General features: G+C 40.0%; 1 protein-coding gene across 7 annotated transcripts in view; it reads left to right on the top strand.

Annotated features, from left to right (window-relative positions):
* The window catches only part of LOC117227324 (uncharacterized), a 106,987-nt gene that overhangs the window by 21,146 nt on the left and 63,410 nt on the right, over positions 1-22,431 (top strand). The window contains exons 1-2 of one of the 7 annotated variants that reach the window (XM_076527402.1): positions 1,182-1,390; positions 1,829-1,998. The exons of 4 other annotated variants lie outside the window; for them this stretch is intronic. In XM_076527402.1, coding sequence (XP_076383517.1) covers positions 1,919-1,998 — 80 coding nt within the window. In that variant the 5' untranslated portion in view covers positions 1,182-1,390; positions 1,829-1,918. Of the gene's footprint in view, positions 1-1,181; positions 1,999-22,431 lie in introns of those variants that run through there. 2 more of the 7 variants (XM_076527401.1, XM_033482450.2) reach the window with 2 other exon arrangements.

Genomic DNA, 22,431 nt, shown 5'->3' with positions numbered 1-22,431 from the left:
AGGATTGCGTCGGTAAATGATTGTATTCATCCTCGACGAGCTGTAATTCCCACACGGTAAACAACATACGGAACGCGGCACATACTCGACGAAATTGGTAAATACGTCCTACACGACTTCGACTAGTTTGTATAAACCGATTAGATAAACATCGGCGATTCAGCAATCGGAAAACAGCTTATTGTTGTCGTAATTCCGCGTGACTACGTGTTCGGAAAATCATTCCTTCGTATAGAAAATTCCTCTCGATGGTGCAATGATCGGCAAACTGTCTACCATCCTTGTTAAAAGTTATTTATAAACGTCTGATGGAAAACTTTGACGGAAATACTAAAAGAATTCCTTGCAAACGTAAATCGATCGTCAACCGTGTCAATGGTTATGTCAAGGTTGTTATTACGATAAGGTTAAATTACTGAGAAAGCCATAGAACGGACAGGTCGGAAAATTAAAAAAAAAAACAGCAATAATCAAACATACGGAGGCCGAAGCGAAGCGCGCAAATGACCCAATTAAGAAATAACAATGTACTTTTAGAACTGGCGAGAAAACATTAGAGCAGAAAGATCAGAGAATTGAAAAGGAAATCAACGATCAAGCATACAACGATAAACGCGAGGTGCATAAATAGCGCAACAGCCAATTAAATAATAAGAAATCGTTTACACAAGGGTGCGAACAACTTTAGGGCACAAAGATCGATAATTAATAGATGCGCAAAAATTAAAGCAGAGTGCACGGCAGTTGAAACCTGCGCCTTACCTGTGTCCGAACGTGGCGCGGCCGCAGACAGGTGCGTCCACGTGTAACCTCGGCGCGCACGTGAGGTCAGTATCGGTTCGTAAATCCGGAGGAGGACCGGAAGCTCGCATGAGCTGTCGACCGATTAGCGATGCGTGTCTCGACGGTATCATCGACCGAGAGGACGAGCAAGGTAAGGGAGGGGAGAAGGGTGGTAGCAAAGGAAAGAACACGAGGCGAGAAAACGTGTCGTAGGATCACTGGTAGGCGAGTGCCGCGAAACGGGTGTCGTTAATGGTAAAACGTCGTTACACAATGGCCGACGTATCAAACCATATTAAACAATAGGTTCGACCGGCGCGGCATGTAGGGGGACCGGAAGCAGAGGAGGAACCGTACGGGGAGCCGAACAACAGCTGCCTCATTGTTGAGATGCTACGTGTCGCGGATAGTCAGTCGGCCGTTCTGTTCTGCCACATCTGTTGCCGTTAGAGTGCGGTTCTTTTTTTTGTTTGCTCGCAAAAAGCCTGCAAATCGATCGGACAACGGTGTCTGTGATTTGCGAGGCTTGATTCGCCGCTTGGAAAAATCCACGGAATCGATGTACAGGAGAGTTCTGGTGTCGTTTGACGCGGCCGCCGTTGGTTTGGTAACAGTTGTTGTGGATTCGATATTTCGCTAACGCGTCGGCTATCGGTCATGCATAGCTGGCACTATAGTCGGATCTGTATAGAAAATGATTTTATTTGTTCGACACGGAAGTACAAATAATGCTACTTAGTACTGTCTCGCGTTTCATACTTCTGATACAAGCGTGTAAATAGTCTAGTAATCGCTACGTAGAACTGCAACTTTTCTAGTTATACGTCTCATACCGTAGATTACTTAGATTGTGTGGTTCTTGAATAGGCCGATGCATGAAACGCGAAATAATAGCTCCATAAAACATGATTAAGATGCTTGTAACTTTCTTTACGCAGAATACGAAATAGTGGCGGTTACACATACGCGACACCGATAGCGAACGTGTTAAATAAATTGGCAACAGTGATCGTCGAGAGAGCCTGAATCAGTGTTGTTCGTTAAGATCTATATATCGGTGGTGATTCGGATCGCGAAGTTCGCGTTCTGGATGGTCGGTGGTTAGCTGGATCAAAGGAAGGATCCCGAGTGCTTCATGAAATCGGGCGAGACGAGGCGGTTGATCAAAATTTTCCTGCTGCGGACCATCCTGTGTCGGAGAAAGCGCGAGAAACGGTAAGAACAGGGCCCGGGGCGGTGCTCGGTGGTCTGGAAACCGCTTCTCCGCGATCAAAATTAAGAGCATCCATTTGAAAAAAGGGACAGTCACATGCGAGACAGCCCGGAGAATTATTTCGCACGTGGATTGAACAATTACGTCGCGAACGCGAACGCATCTACTCGCATGCAGTGAAAACTGAACCTGCATTTTGATATTCTAAAACGGTTACTTTTATGGCGTCCAAATATAACTGGTCTCATTCCAACTCGACAGCTTTATCTGCGACAGTTTACTTCGTTTGCGGAACTACAAGGAGACCGGTACTTACTAGCAATTTCATAGCGTCGAGCTTTTCAGATTTTATATAACTTATTGGCGGTTGAAATGGTTATAAAAGATCAGAAGACTGTCGTTGCCATATGTGCGACGTTAGAACGATCATTCATTGCGTTAGATTTCAGGCAGTTACCAAATTTCTCCAACGAATTTGATCATCTCTAATAACAGCGTAAATCAACAAATTATGTCGCATCGCTAAACAGCGGATTTGTATACAAAATAAAAATTATTTATATTAACTGCAGGATGCAGAAGCTACAGTTCTTCCTTCTTTTAACGATTTCATTGAATTGCAACTAATGCAGCAATATTGCTGACGTCCTTTAAATGTTTTTACTGTTTCGTGTTTGATCTACTAATTTTTGGCAGAATTGCATCAAATCCGCAGCCTACTAATCGCACACAAATATTCGTAACATCTTTTAAAATTAGATAACTGGTTTAAAAATGTGAACCAAACAACTAGAATTTCTTTTGAGGTTATTCTATTATTATTATCATAGAATATGTAAAAAAATATATGCGAACATTACGTTTTTGGTTGGAATTAGAAAATAAATGACGTTTTATCGAATTTCTTCACCTGCGTCTTTCTTTGAATCGCGACTCAACTTTAATTACCCAAGTAATTACCAAAGAAAGACGTTTTCCAAAATGAACTAGAGGCGATAATCTATCTAAATAATACATTGATTAGATAATAGAACAGTTGGATGTCAGAATATTGTGAAAATAAATGTTTGGATAAAGGAATCTATACTGTATTTAGTTTTTTGCAATTAATTTAGATTTTCAATTTTAATTCTAAATCATTTTTACCAATATGTTAAATATATCTACAAAAATAATAAATAAAATAACAAATGACCCGAAACATACATCCAGTTATATTTATGTCCAAAGAGATTCGCCGAACGAGTGTGTTAAACGAAACAATTTTTGATTAATAATCAAGAAAGGATTTTCCAACAGCAAGATCTGTAAAAATACAACAGATGTTCGAGAATCAATTATCTAGAAATTATTTAGAATCTTCGAGCTATGTTATCTTCTTGTCGTACTCTATCGAGTCTGATTCTATGTATGTAACGAGTATAATTGTTATTTCGTTCTTTTAGAGCGAAATAAAATTCTATACCTAAAGGGTACCTAAAGGGTAAAAATGGGTAACTTTTTATGCGGAGGAACGTGCGATTAAATAAAATAGATGAAACCGTTTTCGAGACGATCCGCCCGCCGGAAACGGCAACGGGCACTCGAACGATCGATCGAGCCGCGACTCCGGCCGCGAACGCGCCCGTACTTTCTATCGATCGCAAGAAGATCGAGGTTAACGGTTTTCTGCGATACCGAGGGATCGGCCATGGTGAGACTGAGCGAATCGGGACCGAGCCCGAGGTGCTCTAAACTCAGCGTGTTCGCAGTTTCATCGGTTCACCGAGCCGAGAATGTTAATTGCTCCGCCGTCGAAGATACGGTGGACACAGGGTTCACTGGGTTGCTCAGCTCTCGCACGTTTCTTGTCCGATGCAATTATGCTCGCCGACCGACGATGAATGTTTGTGTCGATTGCGTGAACCGACCGCGATCGCAGCTGTCTGCGGTCAATATGAAATTGGACGAAAGTGGAAGTTGACTGCGGATTTCGGACGAAGAGACGATTAACGTGTCTGTGCCACTTGTCCCCTAATCATGATAACGAGTAAATGGAATTTAAAACGTTGGAAGGGTTGAACAAACATTTTTAAGAGTATTATGTTCGACTCGTTGAAATTCGTTAAAACTCGGACGAAGTAATGTTAACTGGCTGCTATTGCAATTGTGGTGAAGACAATTTTTATTTTCCACAAAAATAATAACATGTGCCTTTTGAATTTTTGTTTCTTGTATTCATTTACTTTCATTTCTGAAGTTTGATAAGAGAGAAATCAAATTTTCTTTCGATTTAGATGAAACAAATGACAGAAGAATCAAATTCTTTTGCGTAGGACAGGATAACAAAAAAAATCAAACGATCTGTCTAATTCTAGTTTGAAACGTTCGAAAGATCAGTTTTTTTTATTATAAGAATGCATAATGCCAATGAGTTTCACTTATTTTTAATTCTTTTAGCAAGTGCATTTTGCCCGATTCATGAATTTGTTGTATTGAATGGGACAAGCATATTCGCGAATAGGACAGTGTAACAAAATAAAGAAATCTTGGTATTAATCATACTGTTTTCTTATTGATTGTAAATACATGTAATATATTATATAATGATCTTAAATTACATAAATCTTTCTTTGCGTCTTTGGTTAATATCAGAATTTTAGTATTTTATGACAAGAAATAAACCTATCAATAGAGAAAGAGAGAGAGAGAGAGAGAGAGAAGCTGAACAAAATCAACAACCATTTCTGGATAAAATGATCTTAACACATATCCGAAAAATTAATGGTATAACAAACAAAAAAACTTTGGAGCATCTTTTATGCCGCATGTTTCATTTACCCATTTATTACAGACACTGACACTATTGCACTGACACCGGTCTGCATTGTTTAGTAAATTTTTTTTCTTACAAATTTGATATCTGTCATCACCTTTTCTTTCTTTTCTTGCATTAGATTTACGTTTGATAATCAGTTGTCCTATCTGATCCAGATTCTGTAATATTTAACAAATCTGTGCTTTTATTTAAAAAGTAAAGAGTTCATTTATTATTATTCTGTATCTTAATTAAATCATCTTCGAAGATATTTCTAATATGTTTCTAATATTCTCGTTATTATTTATTGCACGATCTATTCGCGTCCTATTCATAAATATTCTTTGTGACCCATTCATAAATAACAACATTGAAACTTTAACTTGTTCAACTATAATAAAAAGAACACTATTCGATGCTGTATGTGAACATTCTCGAAGAAAATGTTATTATAATAATTAATTAATTATAAAAATTTTATTGAAGTTAAGTTGTTAAGTTAAAAATTGTATTATTAAATTATATATATTTATATATTTATTTTATTATTATATTATAAAAAGATCGATAATTTTTGAGATAATGACAATGACCCATTCAATACGTGTCGCCTATAACATTCAGATTTAGTAGATCATTTATCTTCATCACGAGTCTGACTCATAGTTCAAGAGGTTAAGAATGAATGTGATTCGATTCTTTTAAATCGAACAAAATTATTGTTTCATCTAAGAAATGATTGTAAACTGTAAAGAGAATGGTCCTGGTGATTGAAACTGTAAAGAGAATGGTCCATCAAGACGTTAAAATATGTGCCTATACGAATCTATTAATTCTAGAAACAAATTTTTTTCTTAAATATAAAAAAATTTATGCAACGGAAAATTTATTATTATAAACCTATGTATACTAATTAAAAATATATTTAACAGTTTAAACAACTTTATTATAATTAATTCGATTTGTAACTTTGAAGTAACAACGGCTTACAATGTTTCCACTTCTGTGCATAAATGCTTAAGCGTGAAATTCCATAAAACAGTTTGAATTTGGCGTTAAACATTGATGTACGTTGCATTTGGAACTGGTTGCCGAATAGTTTTTTGTGGTCCTGAATTTTCCTCATCCGATGATAATTCGGTACTAAATTCATCGTCACTGTCAATAATATTTATGCGTCGTCTGGTAAATGCTACTGGACGATCTTCATCGGACTCAGAATCTAATGAAAAATCTTCGGATCTGTTACCGCTAATGCGTCTATTTCTAATTCCTCTTTTATTTTTACACGATTTTGTATCCATATTTTGGGTATTTGATATATAAATTTGAAAATAGGAGAAAGCACAACTATTATCCCAAATACACTCGAATCTACCACAATATCCCAATGTAACCTGAAATTTACAAAACTGTATCATATACAAATAGTAACAAAATGATTATTAAAAAGCAAATAAATAAATTGTTATTGACATACGAACTCAGAGCTATTATATACGCTTTTCTTTATTTAGTAAACACCGACAAAAGCACAAATAATCTCAATTGCACAAGATGGTCCCTTTGGTTTCTATCTGCAAACAACTTGCAAGGTATTTATTTCGACATTTTAGGTTGACGGTGCTGCCAACCGTCGTCAATCTTGTTATTGGTTATTTCAGAGGCATTATATAATCAAGACGTATACATCATCTTGTGAAAAAAGACTAAAACTATTTGGTAAAATGTGGATATATTAGTTTGTGACTTGAAAGTTACATGGGCCCATAGAGGGTTAACAGTGATTCACACATCGAATCGAGAGAGGACTCCGTATGCTTTTAATCACGATTCCACGAGCCCAATTACCGTACGGCGGAGTTCCGCTAACGAATCGAACCTCCATCGTCGCGAAACTTTTTTCATGAGCGAATTCAACCTCCGCCGTACTATTTTCGGCGTCTAATGCGCACGCGAAGGGGGACTAATGATCCATCAATCAACATCGAGTTGACCGAAGCAGCGCAAACATTGCGACCCATCGATCTTCCGTTGCGTACTATCCGATGAATTGCGGGTAATTGTTCGATTAGCGTACTAATTCCGTGGACAAAAACGCCCACGCAGGGAAACACGATAAATTGGAAACACGTGTGGCAATTTCGTGTTATCTGGTCAACATTTGTCGTCAGCGTGAAACGGAGACGGGACGACGGTTACGCGTGAAGAATTTTCTAAGAATATATTTCCATCCTGTAAATTCACTTTTACTGCTGTGGCTCTCGGTTCGCGGATCTGAATGCAAATTCTCATATTAACAGATGATTTTGTGAAAGTCGGGAAGAAGTTTTTCGAACGACCAGAAGATTTATTGCTTAGAGGTAGAAAACTGAGGTAGAAACGTCGTTAAGCATTTATTTATCTAATCGTTGTCCTGCATTTCGCAAATTTTCATGTAGGACTAAAACGTTGTTGTGCCTTGCTTTACGATTACTTTCGCAACCACTTGTCTGCTTTATCGGTAGTAATTTGCTGGATGAAAAACTGATTTCACACAGTCGTAAATGAGCCTATAGGTTTGCCATAAAATGATAAAAGTCCTTTTTGCATTTGGCGTGTTCAATTTAAAAGCTGGACCGTATGTTGGAAGTTCAATTGACAAAAACGCCAGTTTTGTGAAAGAGAAATGTCAAAGTTGACCGAAACCAAATGCTTCCTTGAAACATGTACAATGTCTGTCGAGACGGTGTTCGAAAGTCGCAGCCCGAAGGTTAACAATTTTTCCATTCAGAGATTCGGCTCTTCAAACGAGGATTGCGGATCCCCGATTTTTGGGACGCCATAAAACGAAGATTACCGACAGTCGAATAAATCGTAGAAAGCGTTATGAGTCTCGATTAGGCCAATTCGTTGGCATCTAACGCGGACGACTGGCCGCTTTCGATACGCGAATGTGTTTATTATGTAAGCGAGGAACAACAAGAAAGAAAGAAAGAGAGAGAGAAATTACACGACCGTTATGTAACTGGATTACTTCAGCACGTGGACTTGTGAAACGTCGACGGCAGGTTGAACGGGGAACCCGTCGCCGCAGTCGCCGATGATGTTAAACGAACACCTTGATTATGAGATTCGCAAACGAACGGGTAACTTCGGGCGGCAGAAGCACTGCGAGATTAATTCGCGAACAAAATATTGGATCAGGCTGATGGACGTGCACGCGTCAGGCTGTTAAAGTTCACGCTGCTAATGCTATTATTTGTGTTCCAAGGAAATAAATAGTTTCGGGGAAACAACTATTCGGTCACAAATAAATTCGTGCGTTAATATTCATTTAAAAAAGCAACTCGCGCGTCGGTATTCATTTGCAAACAAGTTCGTGTATCGATATTCATTTACAAACGAATTCATGCATCGAATATGCTTGTTACAAAAAAACTCATGCTTACTATTTTACAAGCACATTTGTTTATCAAATGTTCATTTACGACAACTCATACAATCATTAAATAAAATGCATTTACGGTATATGCAAATGCACTGGAAAACGTGTAAATTAACATTCTTTATTCATTCCCAATCACAATGGAACTGATTGTTGAAAGAAAATTTTTCTTCATCTTTTACACGATGAACTGTGAAAATAAAAATTTCCATAATGATCTACAGTCAAGGTTCTTTAGCAATACTATAGTAAATGTCTGCTTTGAATCAGAATTATACCAATTAGTCTTCTTGAATTTTACTTTTCTGTAAGTCAACACTCGGTCAGCTCGAGTCCGTTTGAACACCGAGTATAAATGTTGTTATTTGAGTACTGTAGAGACTCTATTATCCGAAGATTTATTTTTGTAACATCCTGATAACAAAACATTCTGTTATCTAAAAATGTTATTCAAGATCTCTACTAGGCGATAATGTATCTAAATAATACGTTGATTATATAGATAATAGAACAGTTGGATGTCAGAATATTGTGAAAATAAATGTTCGGATAAAGGAATCTATACTGTATTTAATTTTCTGCAATTAAACTAAATTTTCAATTTTAATTCGAAATCATTTTTACCAATATGTTAAATATATTTAAAAAAATAATAAATAAAATAACAAATGACCCGAAACATGCATCCAGTTATATTTATGTCCAAAAAGATCCGCCGAACGAGTGTTAAACGAAACAATTTTTGATTAATAATCAAGAAAGGATTTTCCAACAGCAAAATCTGTAAAAATACAACAGATGTTCGAGAACCAATTATCTAGAAATTATTTAGAATTTTCGAGCTGTGTTATCTTCTTGTCGTACTCTATCGAGTCGGATTCTATGTATGTAACGAGTATGATTGTTATTTCGTTCTTTTAGAGCGAAATAAAATTCTATTCTTCTGACCTTAAGTGCAGAAAATTAGCCCTGAAAATTAAAAAAAAAGAAACCAAGTAATTTGATTAATTACACTGAAACTAAAAAGATAAAATTTATCATAGTGAATGGTATTTTAACTCTTTCGCATCCTAAACATTCTAGTGTGTGAAATTCGGTTTGTTCATATATATTCCAATAAAAATTTTAATAACATTTTTATAATATAAGAGGTTTATATTTTCTTTTTTTTGTCATTACAAGAGGCTGTGGACATGAAAACCCAACATCATCGCGGGCGTCGTATATTATCCGCGCGAGTAATGAAAATCCCGCGACAATTCCACGGAAGAATTAGGTTCGCCGGGGCTTTAAAGCAGAGCACAGGGCTTCGTAAGTTAAAGCGGTGTGTTTTTTACAGGCCGGTTGCTCTGATAACAGTTCAAATAGAAGGCCGCCCGTGGAAACCGCGAGAATCCGGGACACCGAGGTCAAGCAAACGCTAAAGTCTGCCGGCGGGGACGAGAATTTACGGTGCTGCTAATGGAAACGCGGAATTGCGAAATCGCGCGGAAATGAAAAGCGAGACGTATCAATTTCCGCGCGTACAGGACCCCGTAAATGTGACACGTATTATTATTTACTGGTAAGGATCGGTTCTTAATTGGAGTGTTCTCACGAAACCGTCGCGGCGCACGCAATCGTTCTCGCTGCGATCACGTTGTTTTCGAAACCGGAAGCCACTCGCTCTAATTAGATTCTCGTATACCAATTTTCAGAGTTTGTTTTGCATCACTTCCCTGAAATTAATCTGTCTCTCCACTCTTCAACGAATGTAATTAAAATATGCAATCGAAATATCCGTTCTTTTTTTCCGCGAAGTTTGACTTTGACCTTTGAACTTCTGTAATAAAAATGAACGTGACATCGCGGAACACATTTTATCGCTGCGTTATTTTGTCATTATTGATAATTGACGCTGTCATTGCAGAGATTAATGCAAGCATAAAAAAGCGTGTTCATTTCCTGATCGCATTTTCTTCCGTTCGATGTTATTTATGTTCGAACGATAAACTCAGATTTTCGCGGACTAATTCGTAAACCCATCAGCAGCAATAAAATGCCGTTAGGTTGTAAAACAACAAATTTAATAGCATCGGATGCTGGATCGGTTTTTTAGATTGTCCCGAAATTAATTGGAATTTTCCGGTCTAATATACTCGGATCTTTTTACGTTAGACATTTATGCATATATTTATTATGCAACGTATCATATGAAAGCGTAAATGTCTCTCTATAATTTAGTATCTGGTTGAATTTCTATCGTGAATTACGTTTTAATAAACGCAACGACGCGGCAGGGAATATTATCATGCGAACTTCAAATAGGACGTGAACCAGTAAAAAGTGTACGTTACGTTTAATTTTGCAGTTGATCTTGAAATATAGTATCGATTATATTTTATTTCGATGCGTGTCCATTTTATCGAAGGATTTTGTCCAACAGATTCAATTCTCGAGAATCGTGCCATGATTTCACATAATTCGCGATCGATTCATGGCTCGGGCGGGATTATCTCACGGTCTGATAAAATGATTTCAGCCGTACATATCAGATACCGATCAATCCATGGCGATTAATAGACCTTCCTCGCTTCGAATCCTATTATGGGAGTGCTCTGGCGCGGCGCTACCAGGGCCTACTTAGGCGATGTCGCCGGTAGCATTGCCGGAGTTGCAAATGAGGCCTCCTTAAGAAGCATCGGAAAGGTCAGAAGTCTGCACGTTTCGGCTCCCGGCCGATTGCTTTTTAATTTTATGCGCGCGAAACGTGACCGAGCTTGTCTCCTAAGCGGCAGAGAGGCCTTCCGGGCGCTGAGTAATGTGTGTTGACTTCTGTTCAACACGAACGTACCGAATCGAAAGTCCTCCTACGGCGAATTATCTCACGAGAATATTTCATGAGACTCGTAAACAAACGTTTCGTCGGCGATACTTTGTCCCGCGGTAACGTACCGAGCGTCCTCGCCAATAATATTTTTATATGCATAAGCGAACGGCAAACAATTTTCGCTGTCCGTCGGTGTTTTTGATCTTACGGTATACAGCCGTGCACAGATATACAGGATGTTAAAAAAGAGAGAAAAACATTCAATATAAGGTATATAGAACACACTGTGCCGAGTAAAAAAGCCTTGTTAAACGTAGTTGGAAAGATCAATCATCTTCGAGATATAACGATTTCTGTTTGCCAGCATCATGATTGACATACTTGCTCGCTCCGAATGTCCTCGTTCAATTGCCGAGAGTAGATCTCGGCGAGAATCAGTCAGTTGTGAAACGGCTATTGTGGATTTTAATAGTATCATACGGTTATATTAATCAATCGTCACGCTAGGAAGCAAAAAATGTTTATATCTCGGAAACGGCTAACCTTTCGACTTATATTTACCAAGACTTTCTTTCTGAGCACAGCGTGTTCCATGTACCACGTAAATGTCGAGTGCTTTTTTTTTAACACCTTGTACGTGGACACGTTTCGAACGGGAATAATTTTTCTAAAATTGCATCGAACGATTTATATTTTGCGAGATGATAGGCGTTCGCAAACAAATTTTTACGAACATTGCAATTTCATCATGATCATGTTTCTCAACTTACTTATCCGAGCATAAACGAAAATTTTAGATAATGCAACTGTTAGATATCGGTAGTTTATATGCGTGTCGAAAATTTCGTCGAAATCGGTTGACGGCGCTGCTCGCCACAGACAACTTAAAGATTACGAAAATCGCATTTTCTCACGACTTTCGCGATTTTGTTATCCTTCAATGCCTCCAATGTCACTTGTCTGTACGTCAATCAATTTCAATGAAATTTTCAACATGCATATGTCACCGACGCCTAAAAAGTGCATCGTTTGACTTTTCATTATATGCTCGGATAAACAGGTTGAAAAGCATGAATCATTTAAATCATTTTTGCCTAGTAATCTGGTTCATCTAACATCTAAAAAAAAAATCTAAATCATTCGGTCCAATTTGAGAAAGTTATTCCCCTTTAAAAGGTGACCATATACAGGGTGTCCAGACCGGTCCAGGAAGATCACTTAAACAAATCACTTGCTTTTAATGATACGACAACCACGGCTCATTTCGAATAGTTTTCAGAGAGGTGTATTGCGGACGAAACAAATTATCCATCAATTAATTCTTTTATATTATTTTATAATTTCTTAAAATTTTTGATAGTTATGATCGCGTAAAAATCGTGTTATAAGCATGTTCGAATGAATTTTTTCATTCGCTACGAGCTGCAATAGTCTGAATAGACCATCATTTGACGAAAAATTTGTTTCCTCAATGGTACACCGCTGTGTAAAACCATTCAAAATGAACCACGGACGGTTGTCGCAAAAGTAAGGGAAATATTTCGATGGATTGCTTCAACCTGGACACCTTTTATATTTGTTTACGACTTTAATGACCGTGATCGAATGCGTTTTTAAAGGTATTTCTTCCGTTCAATCTCCGCTACGTGACATCTATGCCGACGGCGACGTTAATCGCATGATAAAGCCTTGGCAGAAATCAGCAGCATGACACAATCGATCATCTTATCGGTGAACAGGTTCTAAAATTATCGGCCGCGCTATATATCTAGTAAATCTTTCTGGAGCGACGAAACGACAATTGCTAGGCAGCTGATGCGAACGTTTCAGGAAATGGTTTTGAGAAATTTTAGTCGGTCACGTCCTGTTCACGTTGAATAATTGGTTCGTTTTAATTACGGGCTCATTTAATATACAAAAAAATATTCACAGTTTTTTTTATGATTACATTAACGATTAAGTGACAATGGATTTTCTCAGATTGTTTCAAGAATTGCCTTCGTATTTTATTGTAAAATACGTACGTCGTGCAAGTTGGTTTAAGAAAGTGGTTGCATTACAATCTCGTTATTAAAGTCCGAATCGAATGAGGACAAATCAATTATTGATAATTCTGAATTGAAAGTGGCCACTTTATGTAAGTCGGCAGATGTGAGGAGGTTCTAATTGTATTGGGTTGAAGCCGGAACGTTTTAAATGATGCGATTACGTAAACTGAATATAAAATCGAAAATGTTTTAAAAAAACGTTATGTCATATTTGCGACATGTATCGAACAAAATATTTGAATCGACCGACAGAAATTCGAAATGAATAAGAATGAGACAGGAATTGATGTTTCGCTCACGCAGGCTATACAGAAAAAAGAATGAAAGTTCTTGTTGCATAAATAAATCAAAGGTTACCATTGTATACTTGGCGACGATGAAATGCAGAGATCGAAGGACAAAATATTTAAATCAGTCAGTAAATATTCGAATCGAATAAAATTGATGTTATTTTTAACTCTCCGGTCATAAAAATGACATAAAAAGAGTATAAAGACAATCGGTTCTGACGAACAGGCTCTACGTAAAAAAATATTTATATTAGGCAATATATGTATATACAAATCAAATCATCCTGAAGTAATTTTTAGCATTTTAGTCACAAAAGTGTTATAAAAATAACTACTTTAAATTTGCCCGTTGTCAATTAGCAAACTTGTCCACAAAAGAAAAATTCAAAATCGATCACCCCGAGGCAATTCTACATTTCTCGCTCACAACAGCGCTACCGAAAAAGTTGTTTATTTGAATAAACGAAGAAAAACTATTGCATACGTGTCGCCAACGTGCAGTCGGACTCGAAATATGTGAACCGAACAAGGAAAATGAAAAAAAGAACCTTGAGACAATTTTAGACATTTTGGTCACAGGAGTTCTGTGAAAAAATCTTCTTTAATCTGGTTGTATAGATAAATTAATAATAACTATTTCCTAATGTTGTGAACAAGCAAACGAACTCTAAATAACAAAATATTTGAACCGTATAAGAAATATTCAAGACTTCATTCTGAGGCAATTATCAAAATTCTGCTCACAGAAGTGCTATAAAAAGAACAATTGTTTAAAATCGAATGCATGGATAAATGAAGAACTGTTCCATAAGTGACGTCAACAAGCAAACGGACACTACGGAACGTAATATTTGATCGTAACAAAGAAAATACGAAACGAATCACCTTGAGGCAATGCTAATCATTTTAGTAACAAAAGCGCTATACGAAAAAGCACTGTTCCATACGTATCGCCAACAAGCAATTAATAATTAAAGCAATTAATAAATTTCAACGCAACGAGAGAAATTCGAAACAAAACATCCTGGAGCAATTTGTTTCGCAGAAGTGGCGTCGAAGAAGACGAAAAGCAAATTTGATCGAAGAGAAAAGTTAAAAATAACCAATCTAGACGCTGCGAGAGCGGGAACCAGACACCGTACGGCGGGGTATCGAAGTTGGTCAGCAGAAATTCGATGGGACTCGGATGGAAACAGGCTGGAGAGCTACCGGATCGGTGCGAAGTGGTAACCATAGGCAGTCTCGTGAAAGGTTGATGGACCACGTAACAATCGCTTTCGAAGTTACGTCACGTCGCTCGGTTTTCGATTTCGACCTATAACAACGATCGCGGGCCCGTCGACGATTTCGTCAATCTCGAATAGCAGGGTCTCTCGCCTCCGCTGCCGTCTGCGCGTTTCTTTCTACTCCTTTTTGCTGTTGCCGTGGCGTCGATAGCCGGCCGCGGCCGCGGCGCGGCGCGGCGCGGTGCGGCGCGCCGGCGGCGTCGCGTCCGCAAAACGGCACAACGGTCGAAATCCAGTGAAAGTACACATTAATTGGTGAAGCAGCGGTGCTCAACCTGGCGCCCCGGGGAAATGGCTGTGGCTGCGGCTATGGCCTGGCCAGAAATCTCCTACCATCGGAGAAGGCTCGTGTGCATAACGCCGAGTTTCCCCGCAACCAGTCCACTGTCACTTTCAAACCGGCAGCCCGACACAAAGGAACGAGCACCGGCAACGCGGCACGGTGTCCACGAAAATGGTCCACGACAGACCATTGTAGAGGGACCAGCGATTCTTCCGACACGGTTTTGGCTCTCGGTTGCACGCTTACAAGCTCGACGATTTATCTAACTCGGCCGCATCCTTGCATCCTTCGAGGAGATTCCTGCGGCTCTTCCAGACAATCCTGTGAGCAATACTTTCCGTCTTTCGCGATTTTCATCGAAGAAGCGACACCGGCGATGTGGCTGTTTGGATTCGTGATCTTTTGAGAAGATCTCTGGTCAGTGTTTCGGAGAATCTTGAGAGAAGTACGACGCTCGGTGGCCGTTTTGAAGAATAACCGTGACTGTATATTGTTGAAGACTTCTTGGAACTTGTAGAAAGTGTTTCGGCGGATCCTGAGGCAAGGATATAATAGTTTGTTCAGCTCGATTCGAAGAATTGTGTTGGAGCCCCTTTTGAGAGCTCTTTGGAACTCTTGGAAAGTGTTGAACCGTGCCTGGATTCGCCAAAGAATTTCGTGCGAGTGATTTGAACAGTTTCGTGAAAAGTTGAACACATCGGGAAGGTACTCGATAGTATTCGGATCGGATATGTCTGGACGGTTTTCTCGAACAAAACTGCGAATCCTTCGAGAATCTTGATAGGACTGTAAAACTGTTCGGTTTTCAATGGGAAAACCTTGGAAAGTCGCCTTAGTCAGACACGAATGCAGGCGTTGATGTCATCGGAGTCATTTATACCTCGCTGGAGCTCCGGATGCACGAGGAATGTTAACTCAGCTGCCAGGCGAATAATAATAATAATATCAATCGAGCCTGCGGATTTATCTCGCGACGTCGCAGCTGGAACCACGGTATAAAATCGGATCTCTTTGATCGCATCGCGGTCTATTTTTTTCCGCTACTCGCGTGCAAACGCAGATCAAAGCGAGGCGAGGCGGAGCAAGAAGCACGAGGAAATAGAGAAATAAAACCGCATTCGGGATCCAGCAGCGGAGCAGCAGGATTACAGTGATCCAGCCGAGGTCCGCGTCGATGACCACCGAACAATCTGCAGCTCGCCTTCTCAGCGGGCTCTAATTTCCTCCAGCGGCCCCAATCAAGCTTTCGGTATCTAATTGCCAGACACAGAACTGCGAACCTCCGGCGAAAGACAAACGTGAAAAAGTGACGCGCAGCCGCCGATAAATAACACGGAGACGGCAGATTAGAGGAGAAAGGATCCGCGCGTGGAAAAATAATCCGTCTGAAATGTCAACTGGCTAGTTGACTTCTGAATCGGCAGAAGCGGATGCGAACGAGGTCGAGCTAATAAACAGACGGCGTCACGAGAAAAGGAGCTCTCGCGCGAACAACCACGTGGTGACCGCGAGCAGGTGAAATAACAGTTTCCGGAAACTCGCGCTCGAAATACTCCGCTGATCGAGCAATTCTCCCGGTTAATCCTACCGTGCGATCGGTCCACTGTCGGAAGAACTTGACGGAACCACCCTTAAAGACTCCTCACGTTTTCGGACGATCACCTGTTGAATCTCTTCGACAGAGTCGATCGGAGCAGTCCCGGCTCGAGAGTCCGTGTCGGAAGCGGGCGGCCACCGGCATGCAAAGGAGAGCTTTACCGGCTAATTAACTCGGTGTGTGATGGATTACACGTTGTTCCGCGGAAGTTGCCGTTCGTTTTTCCATCCGTGACGCGGCGCGCGTATCCCTCGTGGCTCGCTCGAGAAGGAGGATATCGAGGTGAATGAGGCGAAGGTCCGAGGGATCGAAAGTGAAAACGGTGCCACCATGTTGGCGTTGGTGTCGGGCATCATATCCACCTTGTTCCTGGAGGGCGAGAAGGTGGTCACGGGCCAGGAGAAATACAACATGGCCACGTTCATGGTACTGTTCCTGCTGATCACCATCGAGGTGGTCGTCGTCAAAGTGGTCACCGCCGACATGGAGCGCGACGAGGACAGCCACTCGGGCCTGAGAGCTGCTGCTACCTTCTTCGATCGAGAGGATTAATTCTAGCTTCGCACGTCGTCTAGAAGTCAACCGCGCGTTGCAACTTAATCGTCCAATTAACATGATTTGCAAATAAATCTAGGTAAATTGTTTCGGCCAGACTTGCTGTTATCACATTGGCGTCGATAGGGTCCGAATCGCGCCGATCGATATTCCCGGAAGACGATGTCGAGTCGTCGGCAAGCCGATCAAGATTCCGTTGAAATTTTCGAGACACGTTGCAGCGAGTTCGGTCGTTTCGGGGATCGTTTCGTTTCGGGCCCGGTTCTTCTCGATGCTAATGTTCCCGTAGCGTGACAAGCGAATGAAAGTGGAATACCGAGCGAGTCGGTTTCGGCCGGCGGAGCGAGTGCTGTCAGCATGCGAAATCACACTACGCGGAATAATTAGGGGATCCTGCCGGGCTGAATCACTTAGCCGGTCGGTGACAGTGTCGGGCACTGTTGAATCACTTCGACACGGCTCGAAAGTGTCGCTGCGCCGACTGCACCGCAAAATTGCATTTTTAATTGGCCGGCTGCAAAGATCGAGTAGCCAACGGTAATGTTGTAATCTGTTACGAATGTGGGGCTGCGGCGTTTTACGTGGGCCGAAATTTCCACCCTCCGTTGGCAATTAATTTTAATTGGCGCACCAATTCTTTTCATTCGCTTTTTATCCGATCGTAGATAGGACAGAAAATTTATCGAATCTGCACCGAGGTTTGCATTGTTTTGTAAAGACCGAAGCGAAGTTGTAACGAAAAATGGCACGTACACGGATCCAGGTTTGATTTTATTTATGGAGCAGTTTTTGGTATCGGGTGAATAGTGAAAATGCTAGTACAAGTAACTTAATGCTAGTAATTGAACTTAATTTAGTAGGAATATCTATGAACAAGTGTGCAAGACGCAGAGAAGCTGTTGCTTCCAGGAATGCATTATCTACTTCAGATCGTCGCAAGAGTGGACGGAGCCGTTCAAAAATATTCGATCATTTGCAATATTCATGATTCGTAAAATAAAATGAAAGACAATGTACTCTGGCATTGTAAATATTAGACTGCGGATTTTACCCGCGCACTTGTCAGATGTAAAGGCGAAGGAATTGACTATCTAATCCAAACGTATGAACTTTAATGCTTTACTCTCTATTATAAGCACGATAGAAAATATTTATTTTGCGTAAAGATCCGCAATCGAATAACTGTATGAGAACTCCGAATGCTCGATGCTCAACCATGAATCTTCTCTTTACTGTTACGTCTGTAGTTAATGACTGTACAATATCATGCAACGTCGAGAAAGAAACGAGGTTTCTTGCTGCGAAAATATGATGCCGAGAAGCTTAATTTATTTCATATTGTCAAAGAAACGATGCACAGTGGTCAATTAAATATACAAAAGTGGGGCAAAAATCAGTCGGTATCAGCGTCGTCAATTAATGGTTCCACGTCGTCACTGAGCGTGATGAGACGATGATTTCAAACTTTAAACGATTTCCAACAGTTCAAATTACAAAAGGACACGTATCAATTACATAATCGGTGTAAAAATTATTCGGACACCTTTTAAACCGCAATAACCTTTTTAAAAGTGGACTACATGACTTGAATTTTTGGTGATGTTGGAGGGACTAGTTTACCGCACAATGGCTAAAATACTTTATCTTTTTGTTTTACTATTACTTGAAATGACAGAGAAAGATAAAAAACGGTTCTTCACCTTTTCTATGTGAAATCGATTAACGTTGTCATGAGCTACAAATTAAAGATTGATAAAATCGCAGTTTTTCATAACTTTCGGCCGGCAATTGCAAGAAAATCCGAGATTTCTAACATATTAAACAAATTTAGATCGCTCGACCCAATTGTAAAAAAGTTATTCCGTTTGAAATTATATATATTATATTATTATTATTATTATTATATATATATAATTAATATAATATAAAATGTAATATATATTATTATATAATAATAAAATATATATAATTATATATAATTTCAAACGGAATAACTTTATATACATATAATTTCTACGCCGACAGTACGACTAGTTAATGATAAATCGTTACTCAAGTATATTCAATTGACAAAGCTTTTTTCGTAATTTCGTCCCATTCCGAATTGTAATCGACCACTGTGAAGCACCTAGAGATCGCCGGACCGACCGATCGAAAGTGGGAATTCATTCCAGCGGGACTCGCGAGGACTCTCTTTCGATATCAAGAGCGTGAGATGCGTGGGACAGCAAGGAAAGCAGGTCAAAACGCAACCAAACCGTGTAAAATAGTAGGAAACGTCGAGGAGAGAAAACGAGGCTTGCCTTCCTGGTTCTCGGCTTACGATCATGCTCGCTCCGGGGAGGTGGGAATTCGCGCGCGAGCGGCTATTAACCGCGTAATCCGTCGAACCCGCATGAATAATTAATCGCACGCGTGTTCGCCGCGACCGGGACCGGCGAACAATGAACAAAAGTCGGCGCGCCAAGGATGACAGTCGCGTCGCGCGTCGTTTCGCAAGTGCAGCGGGAGCAAAGGGTGTCGCCGGCTGTCCAACGAGCGAGTTGATCGGCGCTCCATCGTTTTCTCCTTCGATACGTTCGTTAAAATAGTTCTCGATCGTTAAAGCCGAAGACCGGCCAGGTCCGGGAGAAGAAAATTCACTTCCGTTTTATTATTTCTTATTCGGTTTAAACGGTCTGCCTGCCGGTGATTTTACGACTGCCACTTAAAAGAATCAATAACAGCTTTCCTCCATTCGCACAGGATTACATGAGAAACTCGATAAACATTTGGATCCGTTAAACTGTCCCAGAAATAAGGATAATTGTAGGATCGTTACTTAATGAAGAAATTACGAAGCCATGTCTCGTTGCGCAAAGTCATTAAGAGGTATATTAACCATTAACCGGACAGTCAATTACTGACAGTTATTGTTACAGTAAATGAACGCATATTCCCAAAATTGGTAAGCGCAAGTAAATTTTCGTTAAAGCATCACAAACTTGATCGGTCGAATAGAAGATCACACGAATGTTTAAATAATCACGTGTACGTATATTCACGACGATCTGTTTGAAATAGCGCGGTGCAGCCGCAGCCACCATAATCCGGTTTAAAGGTTGATAACTACCGGAAGGGAGGCGAAGAGCTAAAGACAGGCAATCACCGTGAAATACACCGGGCACGAGAGTAATGAATTTCTTATATAACGATTGGATGGTACGCTGCGTTAGATAATACACGTTAGACTACGATAAATTACGTTTGGATTAGGTAATACAAGCTCATTTCTGTACCAACGAAATCGCAGGTGAGGAAGTAGGTTAGTGATTGAGGAACTACATATTTGATCGGAATTCGTTTCAAAATTGCATCGATCGCGATGCGATTAGATGCAGATGTATGCGGCTTGGATTGCGAACATTGTGGCCAAGGGGATGAGTTCAGTAAATCGTGAATACGGGACGGATGACTATACGATTGCGATCGTCGTTGCCATTGAAAGGTTTTAAGTTAATCGTCGATGCGTAAAAGACTATTGAAATATTGACGGTGTGTAAACCGTCGATGCGACGAGCTCGAAGATGATCGCGACCGTCGCGAAGCGAGTCGGTGGATGCGATGTTACCGAATATCCAATATCCCTGTGTCTTGGCTTCGATTAATGCCGGTTGAAACGTCTTCTTATAGAAGCCGTTGCGCAATCGAGCGGTCCAGGAAAGTTGGCTGGATCAAACACAAGAAAGCATTTCGAAAGCGTATTTATTTAAACCCGTTATTGCGTAACGCGGCGTTACATGCGCTCGGTTACAAGCAGAGGTTACGATGCCGCGTAAGTTTCGATTTAGAACTCGTGTGTATGCAGTTAACCGGCCAGCATGCGATTGTTTGTGTACGCGATCATTGTAAATAAATGAAAAAAGAAAAAACGAACGATCGATCGCCGCGCACAGGGGATCGACAAATAAAATTACTTCGTCACACTTGGCTGTCCGTTCTTTCAAACCTGAAATGTTATACGAGTGGTTTATGCTTGAACAATGATTTGCGCGAATAATCATTAACGATCGCGAATTCAGGAGCTTGAACACTGGATCTCGAAAGTGGTGAGGACTCGACAGGAGTCATCGATTGCCAAGTTCGAAGCAGAATCTACTGTTTGGTTGACGCTGAACCTACCGTGCGCTGGAACTAACTGACGCTTGTTATCTTATAACAATGAGAAAACCAAACTGCATTCATTCGTCATTTTCGTTATAATGTATGCTTGGATTAAGAAATTCGTTCGATTGTTTCCTGTGAAAACATTTTTATAAGTTGTGTAACTTGAAAGGAAAAAAAATGTGAAACTGGTCATTTTACTCGGGCCGGTCGGTTTGGTGTTGAACAGACGATAATAAGATAGATATAGTAAGTGGTAAATAATATTTGATTTAGTAAGCAGCTATAGAAATTAGTTTATTGAATACTGCTTTTAATCAGCATCAAATATTCAATTAACCTCCGCACACCTGTAAAGGAGGGAGAATGACGAGCAACAGGTGGGCAGTACGTGAATAGTAGTACGCACTATAGTCAACAGCGAATAAACTTCAGGACAATGTAGGTAATCAATAAAAACAAGCAGTACCAATTAAATATTAATTCCTCCCAGTATTAACCCTCGGACAGTGGACCGATTTCGCAAATATACAATTAACAGTATTTATGATCATTCTCAGTTTCACTAATTAATTTCTACAAACATATTTCTGCAGATACTCCTTGCAGAACTATTAGGTCTACCGGAAAGTTCTGTCCGTTTTTGAATTGAAATATAACACGATTTTCATACATTTAATAATACTTATCGTAGAATATACTTTCCATCGTTACTTATGACTTCTTGCCAGCGCGATGGCAACTTGTAAATGCCATTTTTTTAAAATGATTTATTTTTACAGGCGAAGAACTCAACCAGTGCTTGGTTGACATCAGCTTCAGTTTTGAATGTTTTTTCCTGTAAAAAGTTTTGCAAAGAGAGAAACAAGTGATAATCGCAGGGTGCTAGGTCTGGGGAGTACGGTGGATGCGACAGAATTTCCCAGCCTAGCTCTGCGATTTTCCGACGAGTCGCCAAAGCAGCATGTGGTCTGGCATTATCATCGGTAGCCATGCTTTCACGATCGCGTCTCGCTTAATAATGACACGAGACATCTTTGGTTCAGTTTATTTAGGAGAGTACAAGTGTGTAAATGCAATGATAAATAGTCATATATGTCTGAAATCAACATGTGCATATGGATTGAAACTTGAAGTGACACTATCGGACAGAACTTTCCGGTAGACCTAATATTAAACATCCAGTTGTTCCTAATATAA

This window comes from Megalopta genalis, unplaced genomic scaffold (assembly GCF_051020955.1).
Source record: "Megalopta genalis isolate 19385.01 unplaced genomic scaffold, iyMegGena1_principal scaffold0020, whole genome shotgun sequence".
Lineage (NCBI taxonomy): Eukaryota > Metazoa > Arthropoda > Insecta > Hymenoptera > Halictidae > Megalopta > Megalopta genalis.
This window is presented reverse-complemented; position numbering and strand designations above follow the sequence as displayed.